The 23,656-nt window shown below is 43.7% G+C and overlaps 1 protein-coding gene and 1 long non-coding RNA gene across 2 annotated transcripts; one reads left to right on the forward strand and one right to left on the reverse strand.

Moving 5' to 3' along the window:
* Window positions 1–328: 328 nt before the first annotated feature.
* Window positions 329–3,485, reverse strand: CBLN1 (cerebellin 1 precursor). Its single transcript, XM_067302903.1, has 3 exons — window positions 3,067–3,485; window positions 2,751–2,870; window positions 329–1,709 (listed from the first exon to the last, which is right to left on the reverse strand). Exons 1-3 carry the CDS (start codon window positions 3,331–3,333, stop codon window positions 1,512–1,514), a joined length of 585 nt encoding a protein of 194 aa, XP_067159004.1. The 5' UTR covers window positions 3,334–3,485; the 3' UTR covers window positions 329–1,511.
* Window positions 3,486–10,016: 6,531 nt separating this feature from the next.
* LOC106483343 (uncharacterized) lies at window positions 10,017–23,448 on the forward strand. The gene is made up of 3 exons (XR_001292346.2): window positions 10,017–10,102; window positions 22,501–22,669; window positions 22,923–23,448. It is a non-coding gene; the product is annotated as an uncharacterized lncRNA (long non-coding RNA).
* Window positions 23,449–23,656: the final 208 nt, after the last annotated feature.

Genomic DNA, 23,656 nt, shown 5'->3' on the forward strand with positions numbered 1-23,656 from the left:
CTGCGGATAAATAGAAAAAGCGTTGCTCATTATGCTAGTATTAACCCCCTTCAGGAGCTAATTAAATTCCTGCCTGGGAGCCGGAGTCTGAAAGAGCCGCGCGGCTTCAGCTGTGCGGCAGCCGGGGCGCGGCGCAGCCCGCGCATCCCCCGCGCCCCGCCGCGGAGCTGTGCGCTGCTGCCGCGGCCCGGCCGTTCCGCTACGCACAAAGCCCAGGGGGTCATTTCACCGCTTTATTTCACGTTAAAGTTTAGATACAATCGAAATCCTTGTACGCACCTTTTAATAAAAGTAGTAATCTCTTTGAGTACTGCAAAATTATAGCATTTACATCTTTAAAAGACTGTAAACAAAATAATACTAGCAAATAAATACTACTAGCATCGAAGTATACATTGTAAGATATTTTTAGACGGCTGTATAAAATGCGATCTGGTTTATAGAATATAATACAGATAAATGCTATAAATAATCGGTTATAAGATTCTGCGGGGAACTTCCTAGCGATGGGTCCGCTCGGGACTGCCAGCACCGCCCGTGGGGCTAGCGAGGGCGTGCCGAAGTGCGGGGGTCCGCACTGGTGCTGCAGGCGGGCACAGGCTGTGCGCGTTGCGCTGCGCCCCAGGCTGGTAGCCGAGCCACAGGGGCTTTCCAGGGAGCCCAGTCGCTGTGCCACAGCTGGCACCGCAGCCCCAGGACCTCACCTGGCCCCCTCGCCCCAGCTACCTGCAGTGAGAAAGCTTATTTCTGGTTAAGAAAAATAAAAGTCCCATTTAAACTTTATTGAATTAAAGCAAAAATTAATTTTCGATATTCACACATATATTACAGAGTAATAGTAAAAGTTCAGTATACTTCCTGGCATTTAGTTGGGCCACATTTTACAAGAGCAAAACAAGCATCAAAACATTTAGCAGCCTTAAATTTCACAATCACTCAGAATTACATAGAAATATTGAAATACTCTAGTCAGCCTTGGCTGTGAATAGTTCTTAGTGTATAAATTTTTCCTTTGCCAGCCAGTATACAGCAAGAATTGCATTTTCCCTTTCATCCTGGCATCCATGTATTCAAAAATACTTTGCTTTTTTTAAAAGTTAAACTCAGAGAAAGAGTCAAGATTAACATGTTTTAAAAACAAAACTACAAAATATGCTGTAAACGACAATGAAAATATCTAAAGTCTACTTGTGTGAGGCAGAAACCATGGGGGAACGATGGCAGATTACACCAGTGACACAGAGATGGGAACTAATTTTGTGGGAGGAGAGAGAGGAATATAAATGGGGGTATGATCAATTATAGTGTCTCCCGCCTGTTGGCTGCAACACAACAAAAATAAGTAGTAATTCTTCAAAGCAGATGTACACAAACCTAAGCAGGATTTAGCTTCTTTAATATTTGAATGTAAAAAGTCTGCTGTCCACAGCTCTTTAAACCCAGCTACAATTTGGGAATTCGTAAGAAATTCTCTGACTTGCTGCTTTCCCTCTGCTTGGATGAGAAGTTATTTAAAGCGGGAACACTAGAAATCCAGAGAATGTTGAATACTTCCAGCCTCCCATCAAGTTTCCTCTCTCCAGTTTTAGATAAGCTCTGTCTCCTTTCTCCATCTGTATCAGGACTCCATTGCTAGCAGCTTCTCGGGTCACATCTTGGTCCCCTGCAAAGGCAGAAATCACTGGCCACCCGTTTAGCATCAAACTCACCTAAAGAGCAAGATAAAACAAAGCTCTCCGTCAATTAAAATCAGACAATGACACCGCTGGGGCTCACCAAGCAGGCGAAATGCTTAGTTAAGAAAGGGCCTTTTCTGACAGCTGAAACTCCGACCCCATAAAAATGAAATATCAATCCGAGCCCAGCTAAGGTATGTACTCTAAAGGAAGAAGGCTTTCACTGCTGTTTTAGACCGACAGCTACATCAAAACACCCGGTGCATATAAAACAGGGCATTGATCCTATTTTGAAGAGTTTCAATGGGGTGCCTGTGTTTTCAGACTATGAAAAGAGGTCTGCTCATACTTATTGAAAGATGGCTTTATGCGAAACCTCAGAGACAGTGAGGAGCAGAGCCACAGCCGCCAGAGTCAGCGCGTTTGAAGTGTATTCAAGAGGTAGTTTTCCTTTGTTAGGCAGCAAAGACAATATGCCACAACACAGTCAATAAGCTGTGCTCGGCTCGCATTAATGATCCCCGAACTGCGTATCCCACATTAATAATATACTACCTTCCCAATCTAGATGTGTGAAGCCACTTGAACTAGTACGGTGCTATATGTGTACGCTCACTTTTGCGATGGACAGGTCCATGCAGACAGGTTTTCTATCTAGGTTAGGCTACCTGGCTGCAGGCCGATAGTTTACTATCCCTGCCTCGAGGGGCATGTGCATCAAACTGCATACAAAAGGTGCGTACACGTACAGGGTATCTGCGCACACACACCTCTGTATTCACGACCAGACCGGATCCGCAGGCGCCTTCCCGCACCCCAAATCCCTACGAAACCTTCCGCCGCCCCAAAGCGCGGCGCTGCGGGGGCCAAGCCCGCGGGGCTGCCGGGCGCCGGGCCGGGCGGCGGCTTTGGGCGTCGCTGCCGTCCTGGGGCGGCTGCGGCGCCGCGGGCCAGGCCCGGGACCCGGCCGGGCAGCGCGGCCCCCGGGCAGCCTCGGCCCCCGGGCGGCCCCGTCCCGTCCCTCCCCGGGGGCCGCGCATCCCGCGGAGCGAGGCGGCGGCGGGCAGGGCTGACCTGGATGGTTTGCCTGTTGTACACTTTCACCACGTGAAAATTAAAACTGTAAATCCCTTTCCGGGGCGATATGAAAGTGCTCCTCTCCGAGTCGAAGTTGCTGCCGATGTTCACTAGTACCTGCAAGGGAAAGGCGACGTGAGCACCTCGGCGGCGCGGCGCGCCCGGAGCCTGCCGCGCCCGGGGCCGCTGCCGGGGCCGCTCGCGGGCCGCCCCGGCCCCGCCGCCCTCCCGCCAGCAGCTCCCCGCGCCCTCCCGGCCCTCCCGGCAACTTCTCCCCGCCGCGGCGGAGCGCCCCGCGGCCGCGCCGCCCCACCTGGTCGAAGTAGATGATCATGGTGCGGTTGCTCATCTCGGAGGGTTCGTGGTTGGTGCTGCGGATGGCGGAGAAGGCCACCTTGGCGCTGCCGGAGCGCACGGAGATGCCCAGCGCCGTGCCCGTGGGGTCGGAGGTGGGGTTGGAGTCGCACACCACGAGGCACTTGCCCTCCAGCACGATGGGCTCCGTCTCGTTCTGCCCGCACGCCAGCCACGCCGCGCCGAGCAGCAGCCCCAGCGCCAGCCCCAGCGCCGGGCCCCGCATGGCGCCGCGCTCCCGTCGCCCCGCTCCGCTCCGCTCCGCTCCGCCGCGGCGCGCCCGGCTCCGCTCGCTCCGCCGCTGTCTCTTTCAGAGCGGGGCGGAGAGCCCCCCGCCGGGGAAGAAGCGGCCGCGAGGAGGCACAGCAGCGCCGGCGCTCATAGCGCGCAGCGGAGCGGTGCGGTGCGGTGCGGTGCGGAGCGGAGCCGCCCGCCCCGCCGCGCCGCGCCGGGCCGGGCAGGCAGGGAGGGAGGGAGGGAGGGAGGCGGGCGGGAGGCGGCGGCGCTGCCGGCGAGCACAAAGACGGCGCGCGGCGCCGCCCCGCCTCCCCACCGGCCCCGCGCTGCCGTCAGCGCCCCCGCCCGCCCGCCGCCCAACCAGCGCCCGCCGCGCGCCGCCGCAGCCAATGGCGGCGCAGTCCGTGTCCTGCCACCTGACGCCCGGGCTTTTGTTACGCGGGCGCGGGTGCAGGTGCAGAGCAGCCGCCCGCACCGCGCCGCGCAGCGCCGCGCAGCACCGCGCAGGTAGGCAGGGCCGGGCCGGGCCGGGCCGGGGCGCAGCGGCACCGCGCGGGCTCGGGGCGGCGCCGCCGTCCCGCGGGGAGCCGCGGTGCTCCGCGCGGGGCCGCGCCGGAGGAGCGGGAGTTCGCGGCGCGGCGCGGTGCGGCGCGGCGGGGGCGGGCCGCGCAACGCAGCGCAGCGGAGGGGCCCCGGCGAGCGGCGCGGCTCTGCCCGCGCCCCGCGGGGAGGCTCTTTCTCGGGCGGTGCGGGGCGGCGCGGCGCGGCGCGGGAGGCGCCCCCGGTCTCCTCCCCGCGCGGGGGACGCGGAGGGCAGCGCGCTGCCGCGCAGGCCGGCGGGTTCCCGGGGGCCGCGGAGCGCCAGCCCCGGCCGCCCCCCGCCGGGGCTCCCGGGCAGGAAACTTACAGGCGCGTTGGGACTTCCCGAAACTCGTGCCGCGGTCGCGGCCGCTGCCGCTGCGGAGCGCGGTTCCTGGGCGGTCGTTACCGCCTGCGAGGCAAAGACCGCTCTGGCTGGCTGGGCTCTTGACCAGGGCTCGTTCTGGCTGTGTGGTCACAAAATCATAACGTGGAATTGCAAAAGAAGCCGTTTACTGATGAACTGTTAGAAACAAACCACTGGACCAAAGTAACTCTCTAGCTGTGCGACCACGCTGGCAGATCTGTTTACAAAATTAATCCGAGATAAAAACTTAAGCGGAGTTTTGTAGCATCCTCTTTGGCAAATTTAGTATCATCCAAAACTGGGCTCCAGTGCAAATCATTATGAATTTCGGTAAAGGTTTTACTTTATTTTACTGTGCTGCTCTGATTCAAAAGATTTTACTTGGCAAATTGATCTCTCTCTGAAAATTGCTACAAATAAAACGTTATTCATGTTTTTTGCCCTGTTAGCTTAAATACATGTCAGTAAAGTTGCTCAGGCCTAAGTATGTGAAGTACCACAGTTTAAATGTGGGTTAGCACTGGCTTTGAGGGCATGGATATAGTTATAATCAATGGCGTCATACCTCAGGGAGAGCCAAAATATTCTGTGCTTTATTATTGACATTCAGCAGTGAGACAGTCTGGAAACTAATGTAATGGCTTGAGGAATGAAGGGAAAGGAAAAACGGCCAGAAAGGAGTTAGAAAAATAATAAAATAGAGACCAAAAAACCTCTCCTGAGAAGTAGAAAATGAAATAAAATGGGCTGGGTGGAGCCACAACCTGTTAAAAGGTGTATTAGGTTTTAAGATACAAGTTTATGATTTGTAATGTATTATTATTACTATAACTGAGAGTCATCAGAAACTTTTTAATGCAATTAATATTTCTAAATATTTCTAAACAGCGCTAATAAGGCTTAAAGCAAATCAAAATCACTAAAATAAGCATTTTGCATACTTGTGAATACTAGTGAGGAGACATGGGGAAATTCAAATTGAAGGAGCACAACTGCCAATTTAATTTTTTTGAGTGCTTTGTGTGTTCAACATATGTAGATTTGCTTGAATCAGTTTATGTAAAAAATATTTATATATTTCTCTTTTAAGACACTTCTCATGCACAATGACTAAGTCAATTCTGTTGTGCTACAGAGCTTTTTATTTGTAGCTTGCTAATTTGAATCTGGAAGGGCTTTCCTCCCTGGACTGAGAGTTGCCCTTACAGTCTTGGTAGCAATCCCTCTGTGAGAAAACGTGGTGGCCCTTCTTTTCATGGCCCACATCACCAGTTCCCCAGGCACTAGAGGACAGAGCTAACAGAAAGAACAAGAAGTGATGTGCAGGGAGAAATGAACTGCTCCGACACTGTTAACGAGAGCCCTGTTCCTCAGGGAGGTGGCTGGCAGGCAGGCAGGCAGGCAGGCGAGGGCGGATGCAAAGTTTCCTGTGCTGGACAGACACCATCACTCACAGGGATTAGCATCACCTTGTACTCTTCGGTAGCACGATTGCTACCCAACTTCTTAAGTTATGGGTTTAATAAAGTAACACCAGATATGCAAATTAGACATTGCTTCATTTTCACTAAATGTCACATGTGGAGTTAGACAGTTATGTTGATTTCTGTGTTGATTTTTCTACTACTACTACTTGTATGTAGTATGTACTACATACAAGCCTCTCACTTGCACTGGGAACAAAGAAAAGATGCTCAGCAGGAGGATGTAGGTACTGATGTATAAGAACATCGCTTAATTAGTGATGTCTGGCATAAAGCTCCCAAACTAGGAATGGCAGATAGGCAAATACAGATATTTATAGAGGGCCAGGAATTATATTACCCCATCTAATTAGAAAATGCCTTGTTAATCAATGCCATTGAGATACAATCGGGCCATTGTCATTTAAATACAATGGGAATGGTGTCAAGGTATTAACAAACTATAATAGTTATCACATTGGCTCAAGCTACGGTATTTCTCAGGCAGAGCTTTTTGTTTTGTTTTGTTTTTTTAAGAAATTGTACTTTTGTGGGCATAGAAAACACACGTGCAAACTGTCCAGTGTACAGTAACTAGGCATGAACTAGATTTTGGAAGAGTGACCACAGAATATTAAGTTTGTAGAACTCCCCTAATGTTTCACCCATGGTTAAAGAAAAAACAAACAGCTTGGAAACAATCTGGAGGAAAAATCTGTAACTGAATGATCTTCATAAATCTCTGAAGAACCACTTCAGGACGTGCTACTATCCTGCTCAGATAATAAGTGGGTTGCTTAGTTTGTTCCAGAAAAAAATGCAGTGGGATCAAAGCAAACATGTTTTTATCTCTTACAGAAGCAAGTTTAAAGCTCAGAGGTACTGAATTCATATCTCTAGAAACTAAATATAGTTTAGCCACAAAACAGTTTAAATCATGAACAGCAGCAACATTAACTGCCCTGCAATACATTGTCAAAGAGTCTTAATCCTGTTTGAGGAAAATCATCCTCAGAAACTCAATCTCACTTGATATTTAACTTTAGCTTCACTTACAAAGAAAGCCTCTAAGGGGGGGCAAACAGGTTTTCTGAAGGTTTTCTGAAAACAAGTACAGAGACATCTACTAGAAGCCCTTATTTTTCCCTTCAAGAGAGTAATTTGCCAAGAGTTTAGCTAGCCATGTATTAAACCACCTTTTCAAAGACTACTTGCCTTCTGATTTAATCCCTCTTGAATAAGAAATAAAAGGTCTGGCCCACAACTCATATGAAATGCAATTTGTTCACAGTTCTGAAAATGCAGTTTGTTCACTGCTATATTAGTTTATAAAGGATAAACAGCAAAAAGCAATTCAGGGATTTATTTATGTCCATATAAACTTAAGATATTCTTCATCCCAAGCATCTGCTGGGATTTTGTACAAAGTCTGAAGATGTGTGAAAATGAAATTTAGAGCAAAATAGCTCTTGCTGATCTGCACTGTGTACTATCTACAACCATCGAATTACTGTTATTTGAGAGGTTTGCATGTATTTACAGTGATTTGCTTAGGATGTCACCTTCAGCTTCCACAGCGAGCAGCTGAGGTGTCTGAAAGAGCAGATTGAGTTCAGCCAGAGAGGACGCAGCAGGGGCAGATGCAGAGCCGCGGTCCTGTCCAGCAGGAATTATCTGTAACGCTCCACACCCTGCAGAATTAGAAAGGCCACAGATGCTTGCCGGGCCACGGGTCTGCCAATGTCGGTTGTACGCAGCAGATAAAGGACAGAAAATGGCACAGACGGGCTGGTTCAGGTGCCAGTAGAGACCAACACCAGGCCAAGGGAATTCTCTGGGGATCGCTTGTGGTTGCGGGAGAACGGCGACGTCACTGAGGGTAAAATCTGGTCAGCAATATGTACCCAAAAGAGTGGATATGCCTTCTTGGGTGTGCACCTGGGATTAACTGCTGGGTGATCATCTGCATATCCAAACATTCTGTAATTTTATTTGATCAAATTAAATAAGATTGCTTCCAGAACTTAATCAGGTGCTCCTTCCTACAGAGAAATAGTTGTGTTTTTAACTTTCAGATCTCAGTTCTGGCCGGAGAATACCAAACAAAACAAGCTTCATGTTTTCCACATGTTTGTAATATGTTTTGAAACAGTCAAAAAGATAGTGCTAAAACATCAGAATAAAAATTCACCTTTCGCGCTTTGCATTCATGGCAAATCTCAGTGCCAGAAGTGAGAATTTTTGACAGATTTGGGTAGTTGGAAACAGAAGATTTGAAAGAAAACTGTTATACAGTCTGAACCAAATTGGGGACTGCAGAAATAAATAAATATAAAACTGTCTGACTTGAAGGATCATTGGACTGCACGGATGTTGCGTTTTGTATATTTTGAAGAACACCACAATTTATTAAGATACTGTGGATAATGTCATCCACTCCTTTTTATTGGCTGCCTGCAATACATGATTTGAATTCTAATCTTTCATTTATATATTACATGGGACCACTTTAAAATTGGGAAAAAACATTAGCTCAGTGCTAAAGATATTTGAAAACACCATCCTTGAACCAAATTTTAAACATTCTTGATTATGCAACCATAATTGTCCATATGTAACACAGCAGTCAAGCTTTTTTTTTATTTTTATTTTTTAAAGTAACACTGGGTTGCAGTCTTACCTTGAAGAAGTGTCTGTTTTATGGCTGGATTGCTGCTGTTGTTTTTACTGATGACATTAAAGTTAATGCATTACTTGGATGGGATATTAGCATATTGTCTTTCAAGTACAAAAAAATCCTAAGTGAGCGACGATGCCAAAGTCAGCAGCTTGATATGTTTTTCTTGTCGTACACTTCTGTCAAAACAAGTGCATTGTTACAAATAAATAATTCAAATAGGAAATTAGTCACAATTCAAACATGTAATTATATTTTAACAGGGCAAAATTCCAACTGAAGCCAGAAAACACTCAGTTAAAGCCAGCGCGGGTTGGAATACTTTGTGTGTTCATTGTAATTATAACTGTGGCTACCTCAGTCATGCTGCCACTTCAAACTTAAAAGAATTAAAATAAATGCTGTCCAAATGCCAACTGAAGCTCCTAATAATTAGGGGTCATTAGGGGCTGTTGGTTGGCTTTATTTTCTACTCAGTACTCCTGTATTTAGGGATTCTATTTATATGCAGAATTAACGACTCTGTTTGAACAGGTAATCCAATGTTCTCTGTGTAATTTAGCCAATGAGTTTTTTTCTGCCCCTTAGTTTTGGCTGTGTTTCAAGATGTATGGTGAAACTGCAATGCTAAAAATAATCTCATTCAATATATTTTATCTGAAAGGATAAACCAGGCCAGCTGACAAATGCTGGGTATAATTCTGAGGTTCTTTTACTTACTGGAGATGGCCATCTCCTTCTACCAAAGGCACTGAGTAGGACTTCTCTGTGTGCATCCTCCCCTCTAGTGGCTGCTCTTCTCAAAAAAAAAAAAAAAAAAAAAAAAAAGGCAACACTTCAGCACTTCTTCTATATTAAGTACAAAGTGATGGGTACAGGATTGAGGGAATATAGGTAGGAAGGAGGCAAGTAAGCACAATACCAAGAAATTGAAATGCAACAGTGACATGAGCCATACTAAGACAGAGATGCACAACAAGAGCAGTGGATTTGACATTTTTTTTGTGAAAAATGCAATGTATTACTTGAAAGATGATAGTAATTGTGATCATTCACATGCAAGACTGGCTTCTCAGCCATTTCTCAGTCTCTCAGACCAATCCTTTCTGTTGGCCTGTCTTGTTTTCCTATATAGCCAGTACCATGCAGGACTCAAGGATTTGGAAAATACAACTTCAGTAGTGGGCCTATAAACCAGGTGTCCCTCTTGTATCTCTTCCGTACATTTTTATCCTATACACTACTTAATTTCTCCCAGCTGTCTGTCCTTTTCACCTCAGCAGTAGTAAACTCACAGCCAAGTGTCCATGTTCACTGCTTACCATTCTGCTATTCCTGCTACGGGATCATTGCCTATCACACAGTCCAACACCCCTTCCCAAATTGCTATCAAGGCGGCAAGCCAAAACCACTACCGTTAGTGGTGGCACAGCCAGCACTACAGAAACACAGCTAGCCACAGCTAGAAAATAAGGTGGGAGAAGTACAGCCAGCATACGGAATATTTCACCAGTGAGGAAGAATACCATTTGATAAGGACTTATTTCTTGTCCGCATGCAGCGGTGAGTGGCCACACACAATGCATTCCAGGAAACGTATTGCGTCTCTGGCCAGCTTTTCCAGGACTTGAACCGGTGACCCTGAGGAGTCCAAGCACCACAGATGCAGTAGGTAAGTGGGGAAAAATCCGATGGGGAGATAAAACATGGTGGAAAGCCATTCGTATCTCAGGTAGATGCCAACCCTGTGAAGGCTTTCCGTCCGCCGCCCCCCAGCTGGCGACATCTCCATTCCTCCCTACTTACTGGTACCCCTTTGTTTTCTTCCATTTATTTTAGTTTTATACCAGCGTTACTCTCTCCAGCCAGATTAGTTTATTCTAGTTCTGAACAGGATGGCCAAGGTCCTTGTAAACTGCAGTAACCAGAAGATTTCCTTAACTTTTGCCATTTAGGACACTCACAGTGTATGCTGACAGGGAAGGCCATTAGCACTACCTCCCCTTTTTCACTGACCTTATTGGACATAAGTGGTGGCTAGCACAGAAATTATTACAGGGCAATTCCCAGGTGCTGGAATTAACATTTCCATTAAAAGTCAAAACCTGACATGACATTGATGACTATCAGATCTGTGAGGTTAAATTTTAACCAGCATTTAATCAGCAATTAAAATCCCAATATTAAATATTTCATTAAGGGCTCCTCCTCCTGAGTGAGTAACTAGTTATTCAATCAGTTAAAAGTGTCTACAGCCTTTGCAGCAGAATTTAGATCAACCTGTAAAGAATGACTCTTTAAAATATCAGATTACTGGCAAGTTCTTTGAACTTCTATTTGGACATTTCTCACTGTATTTACTCCTCTCTAGGTTTGGATGGGAAAATTATTAGTAGTTATATGTATTTGCAGCAAAAAAGTAAAATAGTAAATTCTATCAAATACTGACTACAGCTACTTTTTATCATAAAATTTTACAAATTTCCCACCAGTGAGCTCATTAGTATAAATGATAGAGCCCTCTCTCAGGTTTAAAGTCAGCATTTTTCCTCAGCTACCAAACAGCCTCTTTTCTTTTGTGACATGATAACAGAGGAACTGACTGCAGAGAACAGGGAAAATATTCCACTGTTCTTGCAGGGCAACAGAGTAGGGCTGGTAAAAACCAGCCTGACTGAGTGGGATTTCATTGCTGTCAGCTGACCTTGTGGAAGCCCTTTCCAAAGGAGCGAAGCCTTTGCAGGGAGCAGATGCGCGTATCGCAACACCAGCCGGTTGTGAGGGGCAGGTGTCAAGGGAAGACAAAGGCAGAAGGCTCTTTCTAAGGGAAAGAATCAGCACTTTCCTCCTTTTCTGTTCTACCCCTCCAAAATACTTGTGACATGGAAGTATTATGCATTAAAACCAGTTTGGTATCCCAGGATAGCATTTGTATTGCTGGCACGCATTGATACCTCATCGGAGCTGGGACCAGGCAAACTGCGGAGTTAGAGGGCCATAGCCCCAGAAGGTAGAGCTCTCCGTCTCCTTGCTTGCCCAAAACACCTGCAGAGGTAGCGGTGACGGGAACAGGGTTAAGCCCTTAAAGATACTGGCAACTAAAGATAAAGATAATACTTAAAGATAGTGACTTCAGTGGCAGAGAGAGAGGAAAGGGGGGACAAAACCCTGGATACCAGTCAAACTCTCACCACTTACAGATGGCTGGAAACTCCTAGTCTAGGAAGAATAGAGTAAATATGTAAGACAGCCCATGAACACGATGCCAGCCTGTTCCGTACTGCTTATTGTACTCTGCTTTGTATGTGCGGTGATCTCTGGCAGTCATCACAGTACATCAAGTTAACTCTAATGAGTAAGGTCCAGGGCTAAAGCTGGACTATTCAGACAGCTCCTTGTGGTGGGGTTTAACAGCACCATATTAGCTGTTCGGAAAGGGAGGCAGGGCATTACGTAAGGGTTCACCTAGTGCTTTCTGAATTTGCAGTATTGGAGTTTTCTGTCTTCTGAACACATCCAGTCTTTTAAAGAGCTGTTTGCAGCTCTGAACAAGAGCCCCATCCTTCAGTACTCAGGCTACATCCCCGCTGGCCTGCGGCAGGGCCGGGAAGCCCAGCAGTGTCCTTCCTCGCGGCCCTCTTGGAGGGGCTGGGCGAGTGCCGGGGCGCAGGGCCTCCGGCAGCGGCCGGCTGCCCGGTGCGACTCTGTGCCCACCTCGCCGGCGGGCAAGCTGCAAGGCACTTTGCTTGAGTGACATGAGATGGAAAATACCATAGCTACAGAGTGACGAATCTTTTCTGGTGAAATGCTAAGAGTCTTAAACACTACAGCAAACTAAATATCAAACAAGGAGATGTGGACACTTAGATTTTGTACCTTTGATTTAAAAAAAATAAATGCTGGAGAGGCATAGTTGTTTGTGTGATAAACCTTTAACCTTAAAACCCAAAGATGATTTTTGAAGGAAATCTTCTATCCCTAGAGTCAATTGCAGCCTACTTAGAAAAAATGTTAAAAGGAAGTAAAACATCTTGATTTGGAGGGGGGGGAGAGGGGGAGAGCTGTATGTCTCATAGAAACCAAAATGTTTTCAATTCAATACTTAGAACAATGTTGTTTAAATATTGTTAAACCATGAAGCAATGTGCCATTATTAATTTAGCTTGGGTCAAGCAACACGTTCTCTTAAACTGTGAAACTTGAATTTCATACTTATCTGTTTTCCATGTGCAGGCAGATCACCCACAGTAGCGGGTACCCCAACAGTGTAGTTTGGATATTATGACTCCTTGTAGAATTTCATCCAAACCCTATCGAGCTCTAAGTGCATATTTTCTTTCATCTTTTCTCAACTTTGAATTTACCTCACAATCTGTGGATTTGGATGTTCAGCAGTTCATTTCTGGAACTGCTACAGCTACATTACAAGATAAAGGGAGAAAAAGAATAGAAACCAAAAGAACTGCTTCATGTGAAGAGTGAACTTTCAGATTCTGCTTTTTTCAGGTGCACAGAGCACGGGGGAGTGCCTATACAGAGCAGTAAGCTCTGGGTCTGCTACCGTTCTTGGGGGTGTGGAGAAGGGAATTTTGTGCACTTGGCATCCCAAGGAACTCCTGCGGTGCCATGGGGGTGTGGGGTGGCTGGGACATGTAGGCAGTCCTGCTCTTTCCCAAAGGCCAAGTTGACTTGTTTTTAAAACTGCTGAAGCGTACATGAACTTCAGAGGCGACACAAATTGCACTTACTGTAGTTCTGGCAACTACCTGGGCCAGATTCTCACTTACATTGGAGTCACTTTTGTAGGTATTTTAAATACAAGAGAAGTGGAAAGAGCTGTGGGTGAATATGGGTATCTAGCTCTTCATGTGCACTGCCTCAGCATGTACATTTTATCCCCTGAAGAAAAAAAATTCCAAGTTGGGCTTTTCACATATCATATTTGCTTATGTATCCTTTCCTATACCTACAACCAGATTGTCCATCAGTAGCTTGTGACAGAGTGCTGTTTCAGTAATTACTGAAGGTTTCTATATTACATTTGTGATACTGTTCACCAAAGCGGTTCAAACCTGGAAAGAGGGGCATCATCATATTCTTTTGAAACCGAGACCAAGTCTGAGTCACTGAGCTGGCCACTGACTTGCTCAGCAAATCAGCAGTGGCACCAAATGTATTGTATTTATTGAATATTATGGAGGGAAACGGTGAGATATAGGATGGCAGCAACAGTGATACAAAAGGAGCTAGACAGCACAGAAAAAGGAATTGAGTCAGGTATTGGCCAGCCACCAGGATGGGCATATTTATAACAAAGATCATTTGAGGGTCACAATCAAGATATAAAGGGAATACTGCTTTGTTTGCAATTCCATATATTTAGAATGATCCACACTTCACCAACACCATTCAGCACATCTTTAGGGTGTAAAAATGCTTATGTATTTGCCAAGATTTTAATCAAAAAAACCTTTTCTTTTAGTACTTTATGACTTTTTCTTTTAAGCTTTTCAAGTAAGCAAGGATTTTATTCATTTGGATTATATAAAATATTGACCTGTGGAGAAGCCTAGCTGTATTCAATGACTCTGCATTACACCATATTCTCTCTTATAGGGTCAGTGCAATTCTTAAAGGCTGGAGTGTAAAAATAATGTTGCAGTATGTTTGTACATTGCTTTTTCTTTATCCACAGAAACTTACCCCACTGCCTAAACCTCTTTCCATACTAGGCTTTATTTACAAATTGGCAGTAAAATGTTGTAGTCTTTCTGACAGCGTGCAATTAATTGCACACAATCTGTTTAGGCTTCAAGATGTACCTTTCATAAATGATGATATATTCCAAAAGGCAGTCCAATTGGCTGCTTTGCATATTGCATATGTTTTTCATATTTCCAAGACAGGACATATGCAAAATCATTTTACTGTAGCACAAACATGGGAAGGATGATTTGGAAGAAAGGACACTGGCCAGAGGTCTGTTTCTTCCACTTACCTGCTGCAAACTGTGGGTAAGTCACCTAATATTTCTCTGCCTTTTTTCTCTGTCAGCACTGTATTCTTTAAGAGTTTGAATTCAATGAATGTCTTATTTATTATTATTAATATAGTCCAATAAATGGTGGCAGTGCTTTAGCATTGCTTTGAAGTCAGTCAAATAATTATTAAAGAAAGTGTGAATTGTAAGGAACTGCAGTTCAGTCCACCAGATGTGCCTGTGTTGAAATGTTTCTGGTGGGGCGACCTCCTCAGAACAAGAAACCGATGAAGACATATGTGCTAAATGGATGCTGGAGTCTTGAGAAGCTTTTTCTCTTTTCACTCATCCATTGTGTAAACACCTGCATGAGTCACATAGCCCAAATCACTACGAGCAACTTTTACTACATAAAGCATTTAAATGTGCCAGTAAATACCTTATAATGGCATCATACATATCACTGGTCTTACAACTAGCTCCTACCTACTTTCATTATTCTCTCCTTCCTCCCACCCTGCCTTACTGTTCTGAATTATGGGCAACTCTTGGAAAAGTGACACACACTTTAATTATGCACATAATACTATAATTGAATCAGACTATTTCGTTTTCAAAAAAAGCTGTTCTTTATTTGCTGGCAGGCTGCTTGTTTGTGATCCTAGCATTGTCAGTCACATCAGGAAAGCCTTCTTAGTCATAAAAAAGCTATTGTAGGGGAAGTATTAGTGGTTCTGTACAGGGCTTTTTAGCAGTAATTATGTGCAGCTTTTAATAATTTTGAGAGTCATCCAAGCATCACTGAAATAAACCATTTGCAATGACATGCAGTCATGCCTGTACAGTATTTTTATAAGCAAACTAAAATAAGGCATTTTGATGGTAACATGTAAATTAGCCTTGAGGCTTGCAATGCAATGCTCATCAAGTCTGTAACATTTAATTACAAGACCATCAAGTATAAGTGAAGTCCTCGGAGCTTTTCATCCCTACAATGTAAAGACTCTGCACTGAACAGGCAATCCGATTGCTCTCATCAGCCATGGAGCCGATCCCCCGTCCCCTCGGCAGGCCGAGCTGGCATTGAAGGGACTGATCTCTTTCCGGACCCTGTTTGGTTAAGTACTCTGTGGAGTTGCCAGTGCCTACGATACCTTGGTGATTCCTCCCATCTGTGAGGAATCTTGAACTGCCCAGAGAATTGCAGGCACTAGGTGGCAAGTACCACCAGCCCATAAATAGGTGCCTATAAAGAGATATACTCTAAGGTGTCACTTATTGTGGTCTCTCTCCAAAACCGACTATATATGACATGTAGTCAGCTACCTTCCTCCACTTATTTTTTATCTCGACTCGCTTTCCCCTGCCTCTAACAAACAGATTATATGCCCTTGAGCAGCTCAGAGCCCAGGGAGCCAGGCGTGCGCCCCTGACCTGGAGTGCCCTGGCCCCATCCGAAAGAAACAGGACCGCAGCAAAGGTGGGGGAAAAGGGACAACGAGGAAAACAGCCTGCAAGTCCCCAGCAGCAGCCAGGTGTCCCTTGAGAACATTGTGCGGAGGTGCTGGCATCTGGTTACCTAAATACTGTATATATTGTGAGGCTTTTATTTGGGGCTTATAGACGCTCTGTTAAGATGTTTTATTTTCTGGCTATATACATTATTCTCCAAGTGAAACCCTTAATGAATGCACTTGTGGTTGTTTTTCATGAATAACTAACTCTACCAGTGTGCAGTGACAAAACCAGAAAAGAAGGGATGTGGAAATTATGAAGTATCATCCAGGTAAATCCTGTGGCAAACATTTACAGCTTACTGAGTGTTGCCTAGTCTGAATCTTATAATAAATGCTATAATTTCATGTGTATTTCCTTAAAGTCATAGAGCTTGAAGTTATATAAATATGTGCAATATCTGGCATTCATTAAAAAAGTGTAGTAAGTTTCTATTCTAATTTTTAGGCTATATCTTTGATGAACTCCTTAAAAAAGCCTAGAAGGGGAAAGGGAGAAAGAAACAAATACTGTTTTGAAAGAATCTTTTTTTAGTCTTGCTTATAATTTTAGGGGCCTCTTCATGAAGTGGACAAAATTAGCTTGTTAGGAGGAAGGAATGTTTACAAGAATCAAACAGCCATTTCAAAACTTGAAGTTGATGCTGTTATTCAGGTATGCTTGAGAGAAAAAAAACATATTCTCTAGCTCTGTTGGAGATAGATGCTAAACCTGAAACTCCTATCTAGTGTAGTGAATATATTTGCTAACTTACTTGTTCCAGACAACATTATGTGTGTTGTCCTGGTTGTATAGGCCCTGGAAAATTAGAGGACCGAGGAACAGTGCTGGATGTGGCAAGGGATATGGCTAGGTCTGGGACAGCTACTGTTAATGTTCTGGCTTCCCGACACTGAAATGTTACCTTTTTATGCAAACAGTAGTCACAACAGCATGCTTAGTCTTTGCTATTGCAGATTAGTGTTCTCACATCTAATCAATAATTCCCCAGAGTGTCTCACTGTAATGGCCATTTTGCTCAGTCTCTCCAGTAGGGAGATCTATTTTAGCAGCAGATTTTCAGCAGACCAAAATGTGGCATCAATAGCCTAACAATACTTTCCCCACTTGTCCTTATGAAATATTTGCATTTTTCCACGCAAGTTCTAACAGGGCAAATGCCTTTTCCAATATGTAATGGTTTAAAAGTGCCTTGTATGGAAATGCATCAACTACACAATTGCCAGCACATGTGGCAGAATCTCTCAAGGTCACTAGTGGATTGACTGAAGACCTTCAAAAAGCTTTAAAGTCAAGTCATGCAGATACTGAATACCCACCTGAATGGTTACAAACTGCCTGTAAGTGAACACTGTGAGGTGAGGGGAGTCCAGGGGGAACGCGCTGGCTTTCCTCTCGTAAGCTACCTCCACAGGCGTTACTCCATCCTGTTACACAAAACGTAAGTTGAAAACCTCTCTGCTCCCGCTGCTGTGTACCTTATCTAGGGAAGGGGGTTATGGCTGATGGCAACCTGCTTTCTTAGTTGTTTTTACCTCCCAGAGTGATTGCAATCTGGCATAAAAAATGACAGCAGCCCACTCTTCAGCCTGCCCTACTAGCAGAGAGCATCAGCAGGAGAGGGGGTGAACCTCTACGCACACATGCACTCCATCCCCCTGTGTATCTCACTAATTTTAATTGTACTGCAGGACAGTTTTATTCTATGAAAAGTAAATTTAATAAAAATATTACTATTATTAATTAAAATAGTAAGAATGGTGATGTAAAAAGACTTAAAACCTACCAGTTTCTTTTCTTGACTCCTTTAATAAAGTTGCAAGAATAGAGTAATCATCCCAGATGTCTTTTTTGATCTGGGTTATAGCTTTTCTTATCCAGGCTTTCAAAGGAGAAGCCCTCAGCAAAGGGTCTGAGGTTACATTTTCATTTTTAGCTTGGTATCCTAAGGAAGTGAGGATAATGTCACTGCTGTCTGTCTGTCTGTCCGTCCTTATTTTTCTCTCCTATTGCCTCACAGGAACTTTTGAGGCTGCCAGTCAATTTAAGCCAAAATATAAAAAGCATTTTAAGTCTCAGGAATAAATAAATACCTATAGACTTCATGGACAGTTTTGGTCGAGGAGAGGAAAGAAGCACAAATCAGTGCTCCCACTGAGCAGAGGGGAGGAGGCAATAGTGGGACCAAGCTGCGTACGTAGGTGGGAGGATCCGAGGAGCAAAGGACACATCTCTAGCAAGCTAGTCTCTAGTTCTGCTGTTGATAGCTGTGTGATTATGTCCCCCATATTTTATTTTCAGTGCTAAAACATTCAGTATGTTTTGCAGATGACACCTGACAACACAATTCCTCTTCTAGAGAGATTACAACTGCAGGATATAAATTATATTCATTTCTAAAATCAATTGTTTGTCTAAATCTTGAGTTACAGACTGGAATATAATCTCACACTATCAAAACCACTCTAGCTGTTCTCAGATAAGGCCTGATCCTTTTTTTTTAAATGTAGTCAGTAGCAAAGCTCTGACTGAATTTAATGATGAAGGATCAAACTTGTGCTGCTTTGTATTTGGTTAGTAGTACTTGACAGGATAATTTAAACACTTTTTTTTTTATATATATATATATATACACTTCATAACTGGCAGCACTTGGTGTTGGGCAAAAGCAGTGAGAGAAATCCCCACAAAAATGATAATAAAAAAAGAACAATTGATGATTGCAAAGAAAAACATCACCACCACAAAAAAACCAGTAGATTATGAAAGCTACTTGAGGCTTCTACTGCTCTCATCCCAAGGTTTTATTACCAAATATCAAAAAATCATTACTGCAATATCAAAACATTCATAATAACAATATAAAAATTCCACTCAATCTGTTCCTGCGGGGATCTGATCTAAAAATCTACAAGAAAAAAAAATAATTGCTGTGAAAATGGCAGTTAGCCAGTTCAATCATTCAGCCAACCTGGTTCTATAATTGTACAATAGTCACTGTATTTCAGTGCTACCACTAGATAACTTCAAGAGAATGGCTCAAGCAAACTAAAATATGAAGCCTTTTAGAAAAGCTCATACATGCTGTTATCCAATGCTCTATTTGTGGCTTAATGTCTTTTTATACATAGAATAACTGATTCCCTATTATTTAAAAATGATAACTTATTAGTCAAAACAGTGCCCTGCCCCCTCCTGCAAAAGACCAATCAATCCTTATCAACTTTAACGCTCACCACATTTTACTTTTCTCAAAAGTAAGAGAGACTCCAGATAACATGGGTAACCTTCTTCATTGCTATCTATGGGAATGAAGCTTTAAGGAAATGAAGTTTATATATAGAACAGTGTGTGTGTGTGGGGGGGTGGTTTGTTTCAGACTGTAATTCTGCACTTTTCATGCATACTTAGGTGTGGTACTTTGAAATACTAACAGAAATCCATTTTAAACCTGGAGATAACTGTAGCTTGTAGCTCATAATGACAGTATTTTGGGGACCATTCTCCTTTCACTAGTATAACAAGAAAACAAAAGAAATCCTCCTGGTCCAGTTCATCCAGGGTGATCTGTGTCATTCTTGTTTGACAACTGAAACCCTGAGTCTGACTAGAGATATATAACCCCTCTTAGCTCTGTGTAGTGCGCTGTTGTATTTAACAGATATTTATAAAAACTTCCTGCACTTGGTGGCAAATTATAAACATACACCAGTAATAAGCCTGTTTGCCTTTTCTTATGCTTCAAATAAGTAAACCCCATTGTACTGTCATTATAAGTTATGAAATTTATACCTTTTTGGCTGGCTTTCCTCTTGAGACTGTGGGTAGCAGATGGCCCTTCTGAATCCTCGGAAGATGCACAGAGTTGGCTGAACAAAACAAGAAGGAGGTTTAAAAATTGAGGGGTATATACAACAGCCACAGGATTAAACCAGGATCCTTTCATTTTGACAAGCTTACATGACCTCACCCTGTGTGATTTTGCATGTGGGGAAAGACCTGTGGGAAAAGTACCCAGGCCCCCCCCCCAGAATGAGGTCTTTGTAGGTGAAGAACATCAAATCAGAATAGCATGTGAGCAGAGTGCAGATCTGGATTATGTATATTATATTCTGCCTACATGTCCTTGGCTTTTCTGCTACAGGCAGACTGAAGTCACCCTCCAGCCTTTGCGCTGATAATCTACTTCCTGACAATAACTAGCAAAAGACTAACACTACGCTTGGCTCTGCAGTAGACTCAAAACAGCCCACAGGCACGGTGCAGGGTCAGCCTGCTGCTAGGCTGTTTGTTTATTTTGGTGAACATTTTCCTTTGTCAAGAATCTGTTCCTTGTTATTTAGTATGTACAGCCCTGCACATATTCTATCTATTTAACTGTCTTCAGATAAAAGTGGGTATTTTCCCCATGTCAATAAATGTTCTGGTGTGAAGCTGTGAGCTGGCCTCAGAGAGAACCATCCCTGCTGTGTATCTCACTTCTGCATTGGGTTTTCTTTGTTAATCATGTGCAAAATAAGAAGGCTTTCTGTTTAGCAAAAACCCATCATTAATTTTTCATATGAGCACTAAAGTCTTGAACAGAATCCTTAAGTAGCTTCAAAGAGAAAAGAATAATAAAACCAAAGTAGTACATTTTACTTTTCCCCTTCTTAGTTATTTGATATTTTAAGAAAACTTTTTAATGCAAAACTACAGTTCTCTAAGTTTCATGATGACACATTCATCCTGAAGACTACATTCGACCTTCAACTTTGTCCTTCATTAGGAGGATTACACCTAAACACTCCTTCATTTTACTGCAAATGAGACAGATGCAATGCGTATTCTGTTCGGCCTCAGCATTAGGATTATCCCAAGAGTGGCATTTATGTTCTTGTAGTTCCTTGGTATAAATAAATATCAAAGTAGGAAGACCAATCTGTACTCCACAAGGAATAATAAACTAAAATAATATGGCACTGATTCTGTTTGGGTTGTCTAAATGTGTTTTTATGATTGTATATGTTTATGGCTTTTTCACACAAGCACCATGAATTCCAGGCAATTAAAAAGGACATGAGTTCTGAAGCATTTTAAAAGGGGCTTTGCTTTTCAAATGGTACGTATTAAAAATAGAATCCATTTTTTTATGACAGGGCTACTGCAGAGTCAACAGACACACATTTCCCCTGCTCCAAATTACTCCTCCTCCTTCTTCCACCCTATATAACTAATCAAAATATTTTTCTAAGTTAAGAAGAAAGGGAGGGAAAGATTACTTCTATTTTTACACATATATTAGATGCATTGGTAGCTTAAGACTCAGTCTGTGGGCCCCAGGTTTGAAAGTAGCTCCAGAGATAGTGCATAGCGGTTCTTGTATTGGGCGTATCAACCTACCTGTCTGTATGCTGTGCTGCCTCGTTGTTCGCACTGAGCGGGTGCAGCGTCGCCGTGCGCAGGATCAAGAACGGCTCTGTCCTTGCGTGCGCAGCGCCCAGTGCTCTCCACCGCCTGGCTGAGGAACACAGCGTTTCAGTGATGGCTGCAGGGAAGTACCTGATTTTATTGGATAAATAAGTAATTATGCTCTAACATGCCTTGAACTGCCAAGTTTACGCGACGTTGCTGCACAAAGAAGTAAAAACATGAGCAGGGAAGAAGCGATACTTTTGATTAGATTGTTAAACATTGTTAGCTTTTTTTTGTTATTTACATTAGTTCAAAGACCGAATAAATTGTTTAGAGAATATTTTCTTTAGATAAGAGACTTTAATTTTCCAATTATGAATTGAAAAAAGTCCAGTTTTCAAATGTTTACCTTCAAGAAATACTTAGGAAGACTACATAAGATCTGGATTTGGTATTCTTAAAGATAAAAATGAATTGTTCCTCTACCAGGTCAAACTGTCCCTAACCACAAGACTTTATAGATGAGAAAAAGCAAATTAAGGAAAAAGAGAATGGTAAAGCTCAATATCTTGCTTTCTCCAGTGATTTTTAGAGGAGATTACAATTCCTTGATTATAGCAATCCATACTCTGCTCCACAAATCCTCCCACAGCAGTCAGTGGAACAACTCGTGAACTTAGGCATTTACAGCATAAAATTTCAAAATTTGTCTAGAATCACAAAAGGAGAATTTACATTAAAGAGTAGAGCTACAGCAGTCAAAGAAGTGTTCATAATGCACCTAGACCAAGCACCTGAAATCTCTGTGAGGTCTGGGACACAGCACAGTAGTCTGAGCTTCAACTTTTGCTCTGTTTTTTCCATCAAGTAAATAGCACATGCTTTATATAGAGATCGGTTTTGCTATGGCTGCATAATTGGAATAGCTTCAAAAAGCTTTCCAAGGCTCAAAGACTAAATGCCTAAGTGAATACAAATTGTGGAATGGTTCCTGCCATTCACATCCAACCAAACTACTGTCTGTACACTGCAGCAGGGCTCAGCTACTAGAGTATCGCTTGCTGTGGGAATGCCCAGCAATGCTATTACTCCAGTATGTTCAGGGTATTCTACCGGCAGCAAGCATCCTAACAACACCTCTATGACCTGTGGTCTGCCTTTCTTTTCTAATGTGGGATTAGGCTGATGGACTGCCCCCAGAAGCTCTTTTAAGGATGTTGAGAAGAGGCACAAGAGGGCAGGATCTAACTGAAAGTCTGGGTGGGCCAGGCAGGCTTCCCAGCAATGCCCAAATGCCCTGGAGGAGAGGACTATGCTGCCAAGTCTTCCTCTGGTCACCATCTCCAGCAGGTAAGAGGGGGTGAGAGGTTGAGGAGAGACCAGTCGGACCCCTCTCCCTTTCTCTCCAGGAGACGCCCTCAAGGAATGCCTGCATTTCACAGACAGCGGCACATAGGGGACGTGGTGGGCATTTGTGTTTTTACCTTTTCTGATTCTAGCTGTTCACCCTTACCATAATCTCTTGCATGACCTTCTCTTTTGCTCTTGCTTTATCACAACATTATAAATCAGCAGTTTAAAACTCAATGGAATTACTGTTTAGATTTTAAAGAGGTGTGTTCCTTGAAGAAATGAAATCCTGTACAGGGTGGTGACATGCCAGCCCACGGTGAAACCCAGGTACTAGAAGACAAGTTTTCAAGAGGAAAAAAGCAGCAACAATCAACATCAACTTCCCGGGGCAATAAGCAGGGTCAGACTGACCTCCTGGACACTGCAACTGAAATTAAACGTAATGCCCTAGCAGCTTAATTCACTTGATGGCAAGGAAGGCACTTTTATCTCATTTCTGTTTAGCCTAGTACAACGTGACTGAATGATAAAAGAGAATATGCACAATGGGCATGGGAAAAATTACACAGAAATTCCAGCTCAGAGGAAACTAGTTCTTTCAGAGTATACAAATAGCAGTAGGGATTTTCACTAGGGATTTTCTCTGTTTTCGTCATAAGACATTGCCTCTTCAGTACTGTTCACTGTAGCTTTGGTCCATCCACCTATTACATAAATATTTTACTGGCTTTGTAATCATAAAGAGAACTATTATCCTGTTGTGCTTAAGTGCAGAATGCCAGCTGTGTTAATAGAAATGTACCATCATGTCGTTATTAAACATTGATATTGTTGTAGCACCAAGAGACCAATCGTGTCAGGTTTCCTCTATTAAATTTTTAATGAATGATGGTCCCTGACAAGCTGACTTGTCTGTGAAAGAGTAGGAACTGTCATAAACTTCTGTGTTCCCAGAGGAAGGGTGCAAATCCTCCCCAGGACCCC

Source organism: Apteryx mantelli, chromosome 10 (assembly GCF_036417845.1).
Source record: "Apteryx mantelli isolate bAptMan1 chromosome 10, bAptMan1.hap1, whole genome shotgun sequence".
Lineage (NCBI taxonomy): Eukaryota > Metazoa > Chordata > Aves > Apterygiformes > Apterygidae > Apteryx > Apteryx mantelli.

What these genes read in the sequence shown, in the direction of transcription:
- CBLN1 (XM_067302903.1), bottom strand. Translation starts at nt 3,333, where the DNA reads ATGCGGGGCCCGGCGCTGGGGCTGGCGCTGGGGCTGCTGCTCGGCGCG. An exon ending in TGATCATCTACTTCGACCAG is followed by an intron (nt 2,871 to 3,066) that starts GTGGGGCGGCGC and finishes TTTCCCTTGCAG; the next exon opens with GTACTAGTGAACATCGGCAG. An exon ending in ACAACAGGCAAACCATCCAG is followed by an intron (nt 1,710 to 2,750) that starts GTCAGCCCTGCC and finishes CTTGCTCTTTAG; the next exon opens with GTGAGTTTGATGCTAAACGG.